A 19,265-nucleotide genomic window follows, 5' to 3' on the forward strand; every position below is an offset into this window, starting at 1 on the left:
AACAGTATCGGTAATGTGTTTTCTGACCCTGCCTTGATCATATTCTCACAGGGCAGAAACCTCAGTGATCAATTGGTAAACTCTGATTTACCACCCCAAGATATCCCTGCACAACGTCTATTTGTGCCCCAACTGGATGGAAACTACAAGTGTAATGGCTGTGCTCAATGTAATGGCACTTATAAATGTAGATCCTTCAAACACCCCCAAACAGGGAAAAAGATCCCAATCAAAGGTGTTATCACGTGCTCCACGAAGACAGTTATTTATCTTATAACTTGTCCTTGTGGTAAAAATGAATCTCGGACCATCGTAGCACCATTAGGCGCAAAAACTCAACTTACCCAATTGCGGCCCACTTTTTGGAAGCAAACTACTCGATCTCATCCCTATGTTATATCGGCATCAAACATGTCACCCTCCCTAGGAGAGAGGGTGACCTCGACAATTTATTGTTAAAACGAGGTGTTGCCTGGATCTTTAATTTAAAGACTCTTGCTCCCTTCGGTCTCAACGTAGCCATTCTTGTGATTTTGCTATTGTAAATGTTTGTAGGCTTACGTAGCCAAATTGTATCTATGATAGTATGCTATATAAACACCATATTAACCGGTCACCCCGCAGTGTTTTTCATTATACCCGGATGAAGACAGCTTGTCTGTCGAAACATTGGTTATTAGGTTATTCAATTATTGCATCTGAGCTCCTAGAGTGTGCCGGCTCCCCTTTCATTTTTCAAGTGTTCTACTCCGCTAGCCATCATTCTAAAGAAAGCATTTGCCCTTTATGGAACTACACATGCATTTGGATCATTATCAGGGACAAACAATTGACAAACTAATTGTTTCTCATTGGCTTCCTGTTCTCCCAACACTGCCATTCACAGGATCTATTGCATAGACGCTGTCTTCATGTCACTCCAGAAACACAGGAAATCTTCACATGCTAGTTTCACATGTGAGTCTGAGGAATATGATCATGTTAGTCAGTGGCAGTCATTTCAACATCCAGACATGATTGAGTTCCTCCCTAGTTGAGAGCGATGGGCTGTGGCTCATTGGGAGAAAAGAGCGCTCACCATGTTCAAACATGTGACACCACAACAGGGGAAAAGATGAAATGATAAGAGCCAGGGAAAATGGGTAGTTATGGAGTTGCCAGAGTACACGCCTTTCATTTTGTGTCATGTACAAGTCCCCTGCCATGGTATTTATCTGCTGCTTTTGTCTGGCCAGCTTAGCCCCAGCCAGCTCTCCCCTGTTGGCATCCCCATGCCAGATGAATGATTGGGTGCCAGAGAGAATTTGCATTTCTTTAGAACTGGGGGCATTTGGTGGTGTTTTGCAACTCTGGTGTCTCAGTGGACAGGCAAGTGGATTTACAGCTTAGCAATATTCCCACGTCATTGTTGGGAATCTGATTGTTGAAACCGTAATGTAAAGCAAAAATACATGTACACACACACACTTTCTAAGGAGTTGTTTGCACGATAACTTTGGGCTTGCGTTGACTTTTATTGTACATCCCTCTTGAAATTTGAGTCCCTCTGATACATTTGACTTAGCCTTCACTTTATGTCTGTATGTTGTGTTATGGGCTTCTATATGACTTATTACCACTGTTTCCATAATATAAGATTCTCACCATGCAAATAAACAGAGCGAGAGGGAGAGCGAGCGAATGCAGTCACTCAGCTATCACAAAGAGCAACTCCTCCTTCTGAGCTTGGACTCCACCCCATGATCTAGTTCCCTCTCCCCCTGCAGATGACAGTTATATTTACCCTGCTAGTGAAGTGCTGCGGGTTCACAACACCGCAGACGACAGCAACAGCCTGCCTACTTCTTGTATCCGTGGTGATACGTTAGGGTAAGGTCTGCATTGGAATAGCAGCCATGGAAAGAAGCATGAATTTTGATGAGATTCTTTCTCATATCGGGGGCTTTGGCAAGTTCCAGAAGAGCCTGTATGTGTGGATTTGCCTCCCCCAGATCCTGCTGGCGTTCCACATGCTGATATCCATATTCACAGGGGCCGTCCCCCCTCATCTCTGTCGCTCCACCAACACCACCTGGCCCTTGACCGCCAGCTCAGACCATCCCAATTTCAACTTCAGCCTGGTGACCGGCCCAGACGGTGACCCAGGCCGGTCCTGCTCTGCCCCTGGGGGGATCCCTGGCACCCCGCTGGCCCAGCTGAATCACAGCACTGCCCTGGCCCTTAGTGACAGCCACGCCACTGAGGGTTGCCAAGGGGGATGGGAATTCAGCAAGGAGACCTTCCACAGCACCGTGGCAACCGAGGTGAGTAAGAGACACGGCAGGAAAATGGCCGTGGCAGGCTCTCTCTCTGTCTGTCTGTCTGGGGGGTTCAAATGTGATGAACACCTTCTGGTCACACATTCTCACATGAATTGAAGCCATTCTGCAATTGGTTATGTGGAACTCATTTTTACAGCTATGTAACTGTGTAGTGGTGGTGATATCTGAACCTGATCTAGACTCCTGTGGTGCAGGCATCCTCTCTCTCTCTCTTTTTCTCTCTTTCTCTCTCTCTCTCTCTCTCTCTCTCTCTCTCTCTCTCTCTCTCTCTCTCTTTCTCTCTCTCTCTCTCTCTCTCTCTCTAAAGCCTGGCCAGTGAAGTTCATTCCCCCCATAACCCACTAGTAAACAGTATGTGGTTCAGGGTTGGATGTGGGGATACTTGAATGAACTGATTGGGTCTAGTGTATCTTGAGGGACCTTCACACAGCGACACTAACCATAGTGGAATGGTCCCAGCCCGCAGAACATGTTGAAGGTTTTTGATTTACAAACACCTAGGATTGCCTGTTCTTAATGTCTTAGTTTATTGTACTTTATTTTTTTGCTAGATATTGCTGCATTGTTGGGGCGAGAAACATGAGCATTTCACTGCACCTGCGATAACGTTTGCAGAACTGTATACGCACCCAATAAACTTTGATTTGATCAGACCTCCACCGGGAGGCCGACTGTTAAAGGCTGTCTAAAAAATAGGATGTATGTCAACTCATGACCCGTTCGTTTACATTCCATGGGGTGTGGTTCCACCTCAAAAAGATTGACACCCACCATCTCAGATTCTTCTCAGATTGTAGTATAGAATTGAGATTCTATGAGATTCTCTGAGATTCTTGGATTATTGCTTCCCTGTGTATCTTGTGATGTTTTGTTCACCTGTTCAGAGAAATTACCAATTGAAGTCACTTACATTATTTACGATAAATGAGTGTGAAAGTATCAGGTTTTGCCCACTATATCAAATCAAATGTTATTAGTCACATGCGCCGAATACAACAAGACCTTACAGGGAAATGCTTACTTATGAGCCCCTAACCGACAGTGCAGTTTAAAAAATATATGGATAAGAATAAGAGATAAAAGATAAAAGTAACAAGTAATTAGAGAGGAGCAGTAAAAAATATATATATATATTTACAGGGGGTGCTGGTACACAGTCAATGTGCGGGGGCACCGGTTAGTTGAGGTAGTATGTACATGTAGGTAGAGTTAATTAAAGTGACTATGCATAGATGAAAACAGAGAGCGGTAGTTGTGTGGAGAGGGGGGGGGGGTGATGTGAATAGTCTGGGTAGCCATTTGACTAGATGTTCAGGAGTCTTATGGCTTGGGGGTAGTAGCTGTTTATAAGCCTCTTGGACCTAGACTTGGCGCTCCGGTAACGCTTGCCATGTGGTAGCAGAGAGAACAGTCTATGACTAGGGTGGCTGGAGTCTTTGACAATTTTCAGGGCCTTCCTCTGACACCGCCTGGTATAGAGGTCCTGGATGGCAGGAAGCTTGGCCCCAGTTCGCACTACCCTCTATAGTGCCTTGCGGTCGTAGGCCGAGCAGTTGCCATACCAGGCAGTGATGCTCTCGATGGTGCAGCTGTAGAACCTTTTGACGATCTGAGGACCCATGCCAAATCTTTTCAGTCTCCTGAGGGGGATAGGTTTTGTTGTGACCCCTTCACGACTGTCACAGTGTGCTTGGACCATGTTAGTTTGTTGGTGACGTGGACACCAAGGACCTTGAAGCTCTCAACTTGTTCCACTGCAGCCCCGTCAATGGGAATGGGGGCGTGCTTGGTCCTCTTTTTCCTTTAGTCCACAATCATCTCCTTTGTCTTGATCAAGTTGAGGGAGAGGTTGTTGTCCTGGCACCACACGTCCAGGTCTCTGACCTCCTCCCTATAGGCTGTCTCGTTGTTGTCGGTGATCAGGCCTACCTTTGTTGTGTCATTGACAAATGTAATGATGGTGTTGGAATCGTGCCTGGCCATGCAGTCATGAGTGAACAGGGACTGGGGGGGGGGGGGCTGAGCACGCATCGCTGAGGGGCACGTGTTGATGATCAGCGGGGGGGGGGGGGGGGGGGTCCAGGATCCAGTTGCAGAGGGAGGTGTTTGGTCCCAGGGTGAGCCATGACCAGCCTAGGACATGGCTACAGACATGAGTGCTACGGATCGGTAGTCATTTAGACAGGTTACCTTAGTGTTCTTGGGCACAGGCACTATGGTGGTCTGCTTAAAACATGTTGGTATTACAGACTCGGACAGGGAGAGGTTGAAAATGTCAGTGAAGACACTTGCTAGTTGGTCAGCGCATGCTCGCAGTACACATCCTGGTAATCCGTCTGGCCCTGCGGCCTTGTGAATGTTGACCTGTCTAAAGGTCTTACTCACATCGGCTGCGGAAGGCGTGATCACACAGTCTTCCGGTACAGCTGGTGCTCTCATGCATGTTTCAGTGTTATTTGCCACGAAGCGAGCATAGAAGTAGTTTAGCTCGTCTGGTAGGCTCGTGTCACTGGGCAGCTCTTGGCTGTGCTTCCCTTTGTAGTCTGTAATGGTTTGCAGGCCCTGCCACATCCGACGAGTGTCGGAGCCGGTGTAGTACGACTCGATCTTAGTCCTGTATTGACGCTTTGCCTGTTTGATGGTTTGTCGGAAGGTATAGCGGGATTTATTATAAGCTTAGAGTTAGAGTCCCGCTCCATGAAAACGGCAGCTCTAGGCTTTAGCTCAGTGCAGATGCTGCCTGTAAATCCATGGTTTCTGGTTGGGGTATATATGTACGGTCACTGTGGGGATGACGTCATCGATGCACTTATTGATGAAGCCAATGACAGATGTGGTGTACTCCTCAATGCCATTGGAGATGCCACTGTCCCTGCTACTGCCATACCATTTTATCCAGCTGGTCTTGTGTTTAAATGGATTACAACATTTTCTTTGGAACTGTGGGTAGAAAACCTCATGATGAAAATAAAATGTGTGGTCATCCTCACAATTCAAGCCAGTCCTCCATGAAAGCAATTCAGTTTGTCCTTCTCTAAGGCTTAATCTGTGTCCAGGAAATGGCTGCTCTGTGTGTGGTTTATTCCCTTCACAAAATTTCTGGATTAGTTAAACCATTCTTGGTGAACAAGCAAACCATTAAACTACAGCAGTTCTAATGGTTTTAATGGTCTGGATATAGTCCCAAACACACACCCAGCAAGCACATAACGTTCTGAGAACCATATGTTTCTTAGAGCTTGGTGAGAGTGTGGTTGTCCTATGGTTATTTTGCATATAACCTTCCCACAACATTCTGGGAATGTTGCAGCATAGTTGCTTGGCTTTGGAACATTCTCAGCACATATTGAGGAACTATCCTCTATCTTGTTAAGTGTGTTGGCCACTAATTGGCCACACCTGATCTTAATGAGTGCTAGTTTCCTTTGAAATGGGGTCTGTTTGAGTTGACCAAAATGAACAACTTTGTATGAATAAAAAGAAACATGACATGTTAGCTCCATACTGGTGGAGCAGTGAACTAATTCCATGGGTAGAGAACATAAGATAGTAGGTTTGAATTTCCCTGATGCCGTGCCACAATAAAAAAATACATGTGTTTGCATGATTAATGCATAAGAAAATTAATGTATATGTGTCCTGTGCTTGGTGTTCATAACAGTTAACCTGTTTGGGCTAGGGGGCAGCATTTTCACTTTTGGATGAAAAGCGTGCCCAGAGTAAACTGCCTCCTACTCAGTCCCAGATGCTAATATATGCATATTATTATTAGTATTGGATAGACTCTCTGAAGTTTCTAAAACTGTTTGAATGATGTCTGTGAGTATAACAGAACTCATATGGCAGGCAAAAACCTGAGAAAAAATCCAAACAGGAAGTGGGAAATCTGAGGTTTGTAGTTTTTTAAACTCAGCCCCTATTGAATATACAGTGGGATATTGGTTATGTTGCACTTCCTAAGGCTTCCACTAGATGTCAACCGTCTTTAGAACATTGTTTGATGCTTCTACTATGAAGGGGGGCTGAATGAGAGGGGAATGAGTCAGAGGTCTGCCAGCAGTCACGAGCTCAGTCACGTGCATTCACATGAGAGGTAGCTCCCGTTCCATTGCTTTTCTACAGACAATGGAATTCTCCGGTTGGAACATTATTGAACATTTATGGTAAAAACATCCTAAAGATTGATTCTATACATAGTTTGATATGTTTCTACGACCAGTAATATAACTTTTTGGAATTTTCGTCCGACCTTTCCGCTGGAAGTTGCACGCGCGTTTCGATTTGTTTACCAAATGCCCTAACAAAAGGAGGTGTATGGACATAAATTATGAACTTTATCGAACAAATCAAACATTTATTGTGGAACTGGGATTCCTGGGAGTGCATTCTGATGAAGATCAGTGAATAAGTGAATATTTATAATGCTATTTCTGACTAATGTTGACTGCGCAACATGGCGGATATTTATTTTGGCTGGTTTGGGCTCTGAGCTCCGTACTCAGATTATTGGATGGTATGCTTTTTCCGTAATTTTCTTTTAAAAATCTGACACAGAGGTTGCATTTGGGAGAAGTTTATCTAAAGTTCCATGCATAACACTTGAATTTTCGTCAACATTTATAATGAGTATTTCTGTGAATTGATGTGGCTCTCTGAAAAATCACCGCATGTTTTGGAACTACTGAACATAACACGCCAATGTAAAATTAGATTTTTGGATATAAATATGCACTTTATCGAACAAAACATACATGTATTGTGTAACATGAAGTCCTATGAGTGTCATCTGATGAAGATCATCAAAAGTTAGTGATTAATTTGATCTCTATTTGTGCTTTTTGTGACTCCTCTCTTTGGCTGGAAAAATTGATGGGTTTTTCTGTGACTTGGTGGTGACCTAACATAATCGTTTGTGGAGCTTTCTCTGTAAAACATTTTTTAAATCAGACACTGTGGCTGGATTAACGATAATTCTATCTTTAAAATGGTGCCTAATACTTGTATGTTGAGAAATTTGATTTATGAGATTTCTAAGAAACCTTAAAAAGAACCATTTCTGTTCTCAGAACGTTAATAAAACCTCACAGGAAGCCTGCAGGCTGACTTCGGTCGTCAGTTGAATGGTGTTTCCTCCGACACTTTGGTGCGGCTGGCTTCCGGGTTAAGTGAGCTGGTGTTAAGAAGCGTGGTTTGGCGAGTCATGTTTCGGAGGACGCATGACTCGACCTTTGCCTCTGCCGAGCCTGTTGGGGAGTTGAAGCGAAGAGACAAGGAAGCATTCAGACTGACTTTGGATGTCAGTTGAACAGTGTTTCCTCCGGCACATTGGTGCGGCTGGCTTCTGAGCCCGTTGGGGAGTTGCAGCAATGAGACAAGATCGTAATCACGAAATTGGGGAGAAAAAGGCAATATTTGTTATTTATTTTTTTAAATCCTCACATGAAAACTTTTAAGGAACTATAGTAGAACATTCTCAGAACCTCCCTGCAACTAAAAATCTACCTTCCCAAAAGCGGCAAAATGTTCTCTTCCGTTCTCGGAACGTTGAAAAAAACGTTCAGTTGTACGGGTCAGGAAACTTGGCTTCGTTCCCAGAACCAATGGGGGAAAAAAACGTATGTTCCCACAACTTCCAAGGGTTGGCTTTAATGTTAAATGTCACCAATCACATTACATATACACTACCGTTCAAAAGTTTGGGGTCACTTAGAATTGTCCTTGTTTTTGAAAGAAAAGCACCTTTTTTGTACATTAAAATAATATCAAATTGATCAGAAATACAGTGTAGACCAATCAATCAAACAATCAAATTGATTTATAAAGCTCTACTTGCATCAGCTGATGTCACAAAGTGCTGTACAGAAGCCCAGCCTAAAACCCCAAACAGCAAGCATTGCAGGTGTAGAATCACGGTAGCTAGGAAAAACTCCCTAGAAAGGCCAGAACCTAGGAAGAAACCTAGAGAGGAACCAGGCTATGAGGGGTGGCCAGTCCTCTTCTGGCTGTGCCGGGTGGAGATTTTAACACAACATGGCCAAGATGTTCAAATGTTCATAGATGACCAGCAGGGTCAAATAATAATCACAGTGGTTGTTGAGGGTGCAAAAGGTCAGCACCTCAGGAGTAAATGCCAGTTGACTTTTCATAGCGGATCATTCAGAGTATCTCTACCGCTCCTGCTGTCTCTAGAGAGTTGAAAACATCAGCATTTGTATGTTCGCCTCACAAGTCCTCAACTGGCAGCTTCATTAACTAGTACCTGCAAAACACCAGTCTCAACGTCAACAGTGAAAAGGCGACTCCGGGATGCTGGCCTTCTAGGCCTCCCACTCCTCTTTCTATTCTGATTAGATCCGGTTTGCTCTGTTCTGTGAAGGGAGTAGTACACAGCATTGTACGAGATCTTCAGTTTCTTGGCAATTTCTCGCATGGTATAGCCTTCATTTCTCAGAACAAGAATAGACTGACGAGTTTCAGAAGAAAGTTCTTTGTTTCTGGCCATTTTGAGCCTGTAATCGAACCCAGAAATGCTGATGCTCAAGATACTCAACTTGTCTAAAGAAGGACATTTTTATTGCTTCTTTAATCAGTACAACAGTTTCACGATGTGCTAACATGATTGCAATAGGGTACCTTGTACTTTCACACACATTTTTGGTAAAGAAATGCAAACTAGGGACTCCAATGGCTAAGTTCTCTGAACAAGTGGTGAAAAACATCAGATTCACAGGGAATACATTATTTAGGATGAAGAAGCAATACTCCAAGCTGCATCTCCCTACTACTTGTCAGACATAGAGAACTGATACTGTACACTGGTTGTAGGGGTGAGATTGGTGGTGGGTGCGTCAGTGGCTTTTGACCCTTTTATTTGATTTTCAACTAAATAAAGTTGCCGGAACGCTAATCTTATTGATTTGTAAATACAGACACGATTTCAGAACAATCTGAGATGGTGGTTGTAATGGCATGCTGATATTACATGGAACGACTCATCTGTTATTATTGATGTGAGAGCCATGACGGACACTTAGATGTAATCTGTTGAGAAGCATGTGCTCATAGGCTTCTATAGCTCATGGGCAAAATATTTGGACACCACAGTCAAAATACAGTTACAGGGCTGTGCAATTGGTGCTTGCCAATATGACGTAGCTTTTCAACTAATTTGAACCCTCTGTCCTTGACAGTGGGATCTGGTGTGTGACCACGCCAATCTAAACAATGTTGGTTCCTCAATCTACATGTTTGGTCTTCTGGTTGGCGCTGTGCTGTTTGGTTTCTTAGCTGATAAGTACGTATAAAACAACTGTGCATTTTCCACCATGTGTTTAAAAAAACTCATTTAGCCTGATGATCTATGAGACATGTATTCTAGGTAGGTCACAAACTTAATGCAGGGTCATGCTAAACGAAACTCACACAAACTCAGTCCCACTTTAGGTGAAGTAAAACAAAAATTGAGCTCAATGAACGCTTTGCAGCTTGTATTGATATTTACATTTGCTGGCACATTTTATTTGTGTAACTCGGAATATTTATAGAAAGTACACAGAGAAATGTCTGCACAGACTATTTTCAGTAGTAGCAGTCATATTCAGAGCTCTTGCAGGCTAGCCAAGTCAAAAGCATTTGACACATTTTAACACGGGATATTAAAGAGTGCATCTAATTTGCAGCACATTTCCCACTCCCTATCAGTCCAATTCATTCTCAACACACCCGTACAGTACCGTGAGTGAGTGAGTACACCTCAAGTGAAACAGTTTCTAGTCATTTAAAAATGTATAATCCCCGTCTTTCTTGTTTCAGGTATGGACGCAGGAACATAATCCTGGTTGGTTTGACTATCCAGTCAACCTGTGGGGTCGGAGCTGCGTTTGCCCCAAATTTCTATGTGTATGTTTTCCTGCGCTTTGTTGTTGGAACCACTATTTCTGCTGTCATCATGAACGCATTTGTTTTAGGTCAGTCTCTCTCTCTCTCTCTCTCTCTCTCTCTCTCTCTCTCTCTCTCTCTCTCACACACTCACAAACACGCACATACAGTAAATATTCATAAAGTTATTGACTTGTGATCTTAGCAAAATGAAGATGATACGGTGCTAGTTTTCTACTCTCTATTCTGATTTGTTTGTGGCCCAAAGGCACAGAGTGGACAGGATCAAAGCACCGCATGCTAGCTGGGATCATCACCGACTACTTCTTTGGGTTTGGCTACATCATCCTGGCAGGCCTGGCCTACCTCATCCGAGACTGGCGTAAACTCCAGCTGGCCATCTCAGCACCAGGCTTCCTCTTCATCTTCTACATTTGGTGAGTCACTGGCCAGCTGCAGTATGCCTATAGCCTGGACTACAAACGGAATATCACCCACTTTCATTATCTTCAGTAAAATGAAAGGATCATTCAGTTTGGATTCCAAGCTAGCACGCCAACCCACTAAAGGAGAATTTCAAGGGAATGAAGAGGAACCCTTTTGTCTTCAATAATCCAAGCCAGATGGGTCATTACATGCCAATTGGGAATATCTAAGTATATCTAAATTGCACGATTGTGTGCATATTTTCCCTGATATTCTAGGACAAGTATTGGCCTACTTCCTACCTCATGGCTAAATGTAACTTCATGTTTATCTCTTGTTCCCATGGGGTCAAACTAATGCCCATTGGCATATGTAGTTGATTATGTGTGTGGCTCAAATGAACACCTCTCCTCTACCTTCTTAGGGTCCTACCAAAGTCGGCTCGGTGGCTGATGGCCAACCAGAGGTACGAGGAGGCCATGGATCTGGTCAGGAAAGCAGCTCTGATGAACGGCAAACCCCTGCGGGAGGACATAGAGATATGTCAGGTGTGGTTTGTTGGTCATGTTGTTTTGTCCACAGGCTAATTGCTATAGAGAGAGATTCCAACAGCCTTGATAAAAAGCACTTGCAAAACAACACTTCTATACACAAGCAATGTTAAGAGCAATAGTGCTAAAGCCTGAGGATGTTAAATTGCTTTGCATGTTGTCCCTACACTGTAAGGCATGCCGTGGGGGCATGAACATGATATAAATTGCATTGGTGTGCTTATCGCTTTGATGAGCTCATTCCTTTACGTATAACCATCACTGTGAAATGCTCATGGCTAATCTGCTCTTGTTATTTTCCAGGGGTACAAAGACATGGTGAAGATAGAGGAGAGGACAAAGCACACAGTCATTGACCTGGTCCGAACTCCAAAAATGAGGAGGAGCTCATTGATCATGTTTTACCTGTGGTGTGTATCCTGCCATTCTTTTCACAGTTCACTAATTGCTTGTGAAGTTGACAGCGATTAAGGCTCAAATACAATCTGTCATCGAGGGAGAAACAGACATACAGTAGATCTTTGTCAGGACACATGCCTCTTGGGGGCAAACAAGAAATGTAACACATCATCAACTGTTTCAATTGGGCTTCTGCCAACCAGTCGAACACACTCTAATCTTCATCTCGTCTTTTCATTGTGGGTTGATCACTTGATGTGGTATGCCAATGGAGTTTGCAGAACTATTCACCGACCAAGCTTCTCAAGGCCTCCTTAGGTCACTGTGCTTGTTGAGTAAGCCATTCGAATTGCAGTGTGTCACTCACTTAGGTGACACTGGAGGATTAGTATTCGAATGTGAATACTTTACGTAGCTTACCAGGCCATGAGAAATAAGAAAAAAAATGGCCAATAGACGTACATTTTTCACTATTGTGAAATGTTGTGTTGTATTCCCTATCCAGTCCAAGTTAGAGGAGGCCTTCTTTGTCATTTTACTCTTGTAGAAAAGTCCCTTGATTATGCCAGGGTTGTATTACCCTGCCTGTGGCTAGAGAGACATTGCTGCTTCCTCGACACTTTCTTCTAATTTCCTATTCAATGCAACATTAACCTCTCATCTCTCGCCCTGTGTACTGTAGCTCCCTATTCTGCATGGTAGACTTGTGGCAAACCAGAGGAATAAGGAAGTCCTTGTTTCACTGCTGTGACAGTAGTGTGTTATTAACCCCTTCTTTGCCTCATCAGTGTTTCCCCTACCATTCCACCTCTGCCTGTCCAGGTTTGTCAACGTGCTGGTCTACTATGGCCTGTCCCTCAACATCTCTGACTTTGGGATGAGCATCTACCTGACCCAGCTGATCTTTGGCCTGGTGGAGATGCCTGCTCGCACCATCACTCTCTTCACCCTCAACCGCTCCAGGAGGGTATCCCAGATAGCCTTCCTCGCTGTGGGAGGCCTAGCCTGCCTGCTCACTGTCTTCATTCCCGATGGTACGGAGCTTTCCAGAGGAAACTCTGCTGCCTTTAATGTGCCTTTTGAAGTATTGTTTATAAGCATCCTGAGGTACATGATCAGTTATAGTATCCCCCTAGCACTGAAAATACTCCAGTTGACTGAATGATGACGTTGAATGATGCCGTAGTTGTGTTGTTTTATAGCCCTGTTTATTAGGGTTTAGCTAGTGTCAATGGAAAGTCTTTGTGGCTTGGCACTTGGCTTTTGGTTGAAACTGAAAAGGGTATTCAAGGTATTCATCCACAATATGTATTTGTAGATACCGAGCGTAACCTCCTGGATGTAGAGTAAGAGTTGTTGAAGAACTACCACCTGTGGCCCTCAGGGAAGTCATGCCAGTCTCACACTCGAGGCCACTTCCTTAGGTGTTTACGGTCTCCAGTTGGAACGCGATGAATTGATCCACAGGGATGTAGACTTGAGCTGCAGGTGCTATGCATATACACAACACAGCTCTTTACCCCTTTAACGTCTAACCCCATCACTTTTCTCTCTCTCTCAGATCTCTCCATTATTAGAACAATCCTGGCCATGGTGGGAAAGTTTGGGATCACTGCCTCCCTGTCCATAGTCTACGTCTATTCAGCAGAGGTTTTCCCTACTGTCATAAGGTGAGCGTCTGGTCCATAGGGCTCCGGTCAAAAGTAGTGTTCTGCTGACAAATATGGACTGCTGTTGTCTGGGTGTGTTCCCAGCAGAGTCAAACAGGTGTAGATCATGAGGTCACAAAATGAGTCTAACCCTCTTTGGAGTCATTTAAATAATCCCCTCCGCTACTCAGTCAATATCTCTGTGACCTTTCTTTTGTCGTGGACAGGGGGCTGAGGTATTTCTTGAGCAAGATAACTGGCATCAGTGTGTAACATAACTTGTTTCCCCCATTGCAATAGCCAACTTGGGCTCAGTAGATTTATGTTAGGGTCAGTGCAAGCTTCTGATAAGGTTTGAGACAACTGCTCAAGGGGGTTTTGACTGTATTAACAATCCTCTTTCATTGTATTCTGTTTTCGATATGCAAAGTTATACATTTGCCTTGACGTAAACAATCACAGTACATACTGTAATTGCTTTGGGATGTTGTCGAGACTAATCTTGAGCCACAGTCTTTATTACAGCACTTTAAATATAACGTTGTGACGTTAGTTTGGCTGAACAAGTCTCCAATGTGATCCTCAGGCAGAGTGGGATCGGTATGGGCTCCATGTGTGCCCGGGCAGGGGGAGTCCTGGCCCCAATCATCTACCTGTTGAGGGGTGTCAGTAAGAAGGCTCCAATGGTTCTGTTTGGCCTGTGTACTCTGCTAGGGGCAGCCCTCACCCTGCTGTTGCCTGAGACAGTCCACCAGCCCCTGGCTGACAACATCCAGGATGTGGAGGGATCCAGCATCAGGTCTTTACCCTCTTTTGTCCACTGAAGGGGAAGAGAGAGGGAATATTCTATTACATAGTATTTAACACTTTAAATTCCTTAGTATTTATCTGTCAATATTATACTCTGGAGATACAGCCTTGAAACCAGGGATGAACATCTAAGCCTGGGTTAGTAGCCATTTCAACCTTTATTATTGTACTATACCTATTACTATAAACTGGGTGGTTCGAGCCCTGAATGCTGATTGGCTGACAGCTGTGGTAAGTCAGACCGTATACCACGGGTATGAAAAATGGTTTTTTTTACTGCTCTATTTACGTTGGTAACCAGTTTATAATAGCGATAAGGCACCTCAGCATTTGTGGTATATGGCCAATATACCACAGTGCCTGGGCTGGGATTAAGAACAGCCCGTAGCCGTGGTATATTGCCCATATACCACACCCCCTTGTGCCTTATTGCTTTATTACGGTGCTGAACTGGTGTCATCTTCATGTGATGTTAATAGTAATCCACGGATATCCCCTTGTCTCTTCTAGTGAGGACTCAGAAGAAGGGAACATGAAACCAGACCTCTATGATAAATGTCCAACAAGGAACCCAGACATCATAAACGGAAGAACTTAGAGTGGGACAAGCCACCAATCCGCACCGGATGACTTCTACGTGGAAAGACCATTAGCCCAAGGAAATCAACTGTGCATTGTAAGCTATCTGCTAAGAGCGCTTGAACATAGTTGTAGCTCGTAAAGCTATTTCCTATTTTGTACATAAGACAATGGTGTCACTTAACTAACATGTTTATACAGTTTTGTTTTATATTGCAAAAATGTTATTTTTTTGTGAAAAGATTTACAGTATATAGATATTTATGGTGACTATCAGTTCATATATTGGTTGATAATGAAGTACACTAGAAACAGTTCATTTATGCACCAAATATAATTTCTTAGCTTCTGTATACAATGAGTGTACAAAACATTAGGAACACCTGCTCTTTCCATGACAGACTGACCAGGTGAATCCAGGTGAAAGCCGATTTGATGTCACCTGTTAAAACCACTTCAATCGGTGTAGATTAAGTGGAGGAGACAGGTCAAAGAAGGACTATGAAGCTTTGAGACAATTGAGACATGGATTGTGTATGCGTGTCATTCAGAGGTGAATAGGCGAGACAAAATATTTCAGTGCCTTTGAACTGGGTATGGTAGTAGGTGCCATCCAGCCAATTTGACACAACTGTGGGAAGCATTGGACTCAACCTGGGCCAGCATCCCTATGGAACGCTTTTGACACCTTGGAGAGTCCTGGCCCTGGCGAATTAAGGATGTTCTTAGGGGAAAAGCGGGAGCAAGTCAATATTAGGATTAGGATATTATAATGTTTTGAACACTCAGTGTATACTGTCATGGACACACCTTTGTGTGGTTCGAATAGCCTTGTGCTCTTTTTATCCAAATATTTGCTGGTGCTTCCTGAACCGGAACTCACTCCCCCGTCCCTTCCCTGTCTGTTATCTAGTAGGTCTTCCTGAGTGCCTGTCCTATCAGTTTACACACCCCTACAGCACCGCTCATACCTAACAGGTTCACCTTGAGATGTGAACTCAGTTCCAGCCAGCAAATGCCTTACTGTTCATCATGCATTGTGATTTCATATAAAGACCCAAGTGTCCACACTGTGAAAGAGAAGAGAGAACCAATTATGCTAAATATCACACATATATGCAAGTTGAATAGGGAACCATTTTTTCTATTTGATAATAAACTCTGTGAATTTTGTATTTGACTAACTCTGACTTTTAGACGTGAATGTGTTTGAAGTGGTTGATCCATGATCATGATGAGTCTTTCTGTGCAGTAAGTTTGACTCGTTCTCCAGCACAGCAAGGCTGCTCCCCGGAGTGTTTGTCAGATTACCATGTTGAAATACTAACCATCTGCGTGCGACCTTCTACCCGGCCATGGAACCTCGAGGTCCCAGTGTCAACTCCAAGATGACCCAGTCACAGGTCTCTATAGGGTCAGCAGATATGCTGTGGCGAGACCTAAATACAAGACAAGGAAGCCATTGTACAAGTGAGGGATGGATGGACTGAATGATGAACCGTCATGACAGTGCCCTCTCTTCAAACACGAAGTTTACATTTCACATTTCCATTACGTTATTAATACTTCTGCTGAAGGCTTTCATTCTGAGCGGTTACACTAAGTGTATGACGTAAAGCAGTGGAACGGCAGCACTAACAGCAGAGAAACAGATCCTAGTTTGTGATCTTCAACATTGGGTGGAGCAGGATAGAAAAAAGTAATTTTAGGACTGTGGTTTGGGTTGGAACTTATCATTTGTTATTACAGTGAATGATTTGACAGGTCTGAATTGTTCCGTTGTCATTGTAAGGCTTAAGAGAGAAAAACTACAAATTCTTGTTTTTGATGAAATACAGTGTTTGCCTTGCAGTCATGTAGGCTAACCCACTGTGATATGTGTTAAGTAATAGGAGTCGGGGATCGTTGTGTTACTGATCACTGCCACTCTCTGGAGAAAAGTGGTACTTGCTTCTATTCTGACATCAGGTGCTGTATACAGTATAAGTACTGCAAGGAAGCACAAGCATTATGATCAAAGATATTGTGTTACAATATGTGCATTACCTTAGTACTGTTCTGTGCAATCAGCACTTTTATACATACATAATACATACATACGTATGCGTTTCAGATGTACAGAACCAAAGTACGACTGGAAAATTGTATCCACGCTGTGAGGGGGGCAAAAGAGGAATTCAACTTCATTTATATAAGATAGTTCTGTTTACACAATGTCCACTATGCTGCGTGTCATTTCAAAAAGGCTTATAGCCAATGGTGAGGGGCAGCTAAGGGGTTGACTAGATGCCAGTGTTAATAGACTCCACCTCATTGTGGGGAACAACTGCAGGTTCTGTGCTCTCTGACTGACTGAGTAGCTGGCACAGGCATGTAGCATGGCTGTCAATGATTCACTGCTCATGGGGCATTAGAAAACAACTGGCATTTCAATTATTGCCATTTCAATTATAACAGAGAATTCTGAGGCAACAGCTGCAAGTACCCACTTGACCCCACCCCCCACGACACTGACATGCAGGGAGCTGTTCTACCCTTCTTTGTCTGTGAGAGCTTTGACTGAATATTTCATGGTTGTGGTGGCATTGTCTGTGGCAATGCATGTATGTAAAGTAGGCCTACTGTCATTGTAAAACGTGATGTGAAAAGCTCCATTGTTCGAAATTACAGAGAAGCTAGTCTGAAACAAGGGTCAAGCTGTAGGCTAACCTCTCCATAGATTATCATGCCCACACTGGCATTTGCTCTGGTATTATCTGAGTGTCACGAATTCTGCCGGAGTTGGTCCCTCTCCTTGTTCGTTCGGCGGTCGAAGTCACCAACTTTCTAGCCGTCGCTGATCCTCTTTTCATTTTCCTTTGGTCTTGTCTTGTATCACACCTGGTTCTAATCCCATCAATAACATGTTGTGTATTTAACCCTCTGTTCCCCCTCATGTCCTTGTCGTGATTGTTTGTAAACTATGTGCAAGTTATGTTCTGGTGTGCGACGGGTTTTCTACCCACTTGTATTAATTTTGTATATTTTGGTTTTCGGAATTTTAGAGCATTTATTAAACTGCTACCTTTATACCAAGTTCGATCTCCTGCGCCTGACTCCCCTGCCACCAGCACGCACCCCCTTACACTGAGAATGTTTACACTAGGCCTATGCAATTACTTTCCAGATCCCTGTTTCTAGAATAAAGACATGAGATTGAAAACAGAAGTTTCACAAGTGTGACTACATTTCCATATCGGGTCTCACTGGTATTCGAATAATCCAGATCTAATTTCCTGAATTCTATCAAGGTATAATTAAGCGAAAAGGTGTATATATACTTATGTGATGAACGGGAATTTCTCCGGTTCATACTGTTGCCGTCATGACGCAAGTGGCACTATGCTGCCCATTCCTCCCACGTTTCTAGTTTCACCAGCTGTTTCCAGCAACTGATACGTTTTTATTTGCTTGTCATATAGGCCTTTTCTGCTAGCAACAAACTATTTAGCTAGCTTCTAGCCTAGTGTTTGATATGCACTGTGATTTCCTCGTAATTAACCGTGTTGAGTGTCCTGATGAGAAGGCAAACTTGTCTATCTACGCCAGGCAAATTCAGGCATCATCACTCATTTGGATGTATCCAAATTATGTATCCAAATGTCAATAGAATACTGCTTAAACAAACTAGTTGGCTAGCTAGCAAGCAAGGCTAAAAAAGGTTGCCACCGAGCATGGCAACGGAACATATAGAACAAACAACTGGGTCGTGCCCATAAACACAGAACCAATTGAACGAACGACTGGGTCGCATCTCTAGCAACCAAAAGATGAGAAAGTGTGAATTTGCTTATAAAAATGAAAATATCAACCAAATTATTATTTTCTACCTGTAAATTTGTGCTTGAGTATTTTTGTCTTTGGCAACTGTGGTATAAGCAGGATAAACACCTCTGTTCTGTACATTACCTTTGAAAAATAAACCTTGCAAAGGGAGGACGCAGAGTGTGTCGTCCATTATTTCCAAGGTAATGTTTATCCCTTAAATATACCATGGCTTTCAGCCAATCTGTATACAGGACCCAAACTGCCTGGTTTATAATAAGGGATAACTGGGGGGAAGTTTGAGTGATGAAAACTGGTAATTGTTGTCTTTAAGCAGCAGAGGGCGCCCCAACGCAATGGTTATAAGAGCGCGTTGTCAGCGCGAGGAATAATTGACTGAATTCCAATAACCTTTGATTGAATCACACTGATGATGATGGTGGTGAGGAGGAGGACATTGCATTATCCTACACTTTTTCCTTGTATTGAGCAGTTATTTTGTATCTTCTCAACTCGAAAAGTATCTAACATTTGGTATTCGTGTAGGCCTATAGGCATGTTAATTGGCCACGCACTGTCCTAATTGAACTGATGCCAGCTTTCCATTACAAAATCATTTTTTTTTCATAGCCTAAATGTGAGGTAGGCACACGTCATCCCTCCATCTATTGATTGACATTCATTATGGTCAACCACGCCTTGTCCTAGTCTAGACCCCAAATTAATCTGATGTCATGGAAATACTTCTAATGCAATAGTATCTCGACTTCAACGCTCTCCACATAGGCCTAGCCTGTTGACTTTATCTAACCTGGGAGCGTTCAGTAGGTCACAACATTTTTGGAATG

The 19,265-nt window shown here is 43.4% G+C and overlaps 1 protein-coding gene across 1 annotated transcript; it reads left to right on the forward strand.

Moving 5' to 3' along the window:
- The first annotated feature begins 1,564 nt into the window (after positions 1-1,564).
- si:dkey-119m7.4 (solute carrier family 22 member 6-A) lies at positions 1,565-15,797 on the forward strand. The gene is made up of 10 exons (XM_020455282.2): positions 1,565-2,303; positions 9,512-9,615; positions 10,134-10,288; positions 10,468-10,636; positions 11,050-11,173; positions 11,480-11,586; positions 12,398-12,609; positions 13,137-13,245; positions 13,811-14,023; positions 14,545-15,797. The coding sequence occupies exons 1-10, from the start codon at positions 1,896-1,898 to the stop codon at positions 14,630-14,632; spliced, it is 1,689 nt and encodes a 562-aa protein (XP_020310871.1). The 5' UTR covers positions 1,565-1,895; the 3' UTR covers positions 14,633-15,797.
- The last annotated feature ends 3,468 nt before the right edge of the window (positions 15,798-19,265 follow it).

Source organism: Oncorhynchus kisutch, linkage group LG21 (assembly GCF_002021735.2).
Source record: "Oncorhynchus kisutch isolate 150728-3 linkage group LG21, Okis_V2, whole genome shotgun sequence".
Classification (NCBI taxonomy): domain Eukaryota; kingdom Metazoa; phylum Chordata; class Actinopteri; order Salmoniformes; family Salmonidae; genus Oncorhynchus; species Oncorhynchus kisutch.

Coding starts and splice junctions, on each gene's coding strand:
- si:dkey-119m7.4 (XM_020455282.2), top strand. CDS start 1,896: ATGGAAAGAAGCATGAATTTTGATGAGATTCTTTCTCATATCGGGGGC. Junction 10,289..10,467: donor CATGAACGCATTTGTTTTAG/GTCAGTCTCTCT, acceptor TGTGGCCCAAAG/GCACAGAGTGGACAGGATCA. Junction 10,637..11,049: donor CTCTTCATCTTCTACATTTG/GTGAGTCACTGG, acceptor CTACCTTCTTAG/GGTCCTACCAAAGTCGGCTC.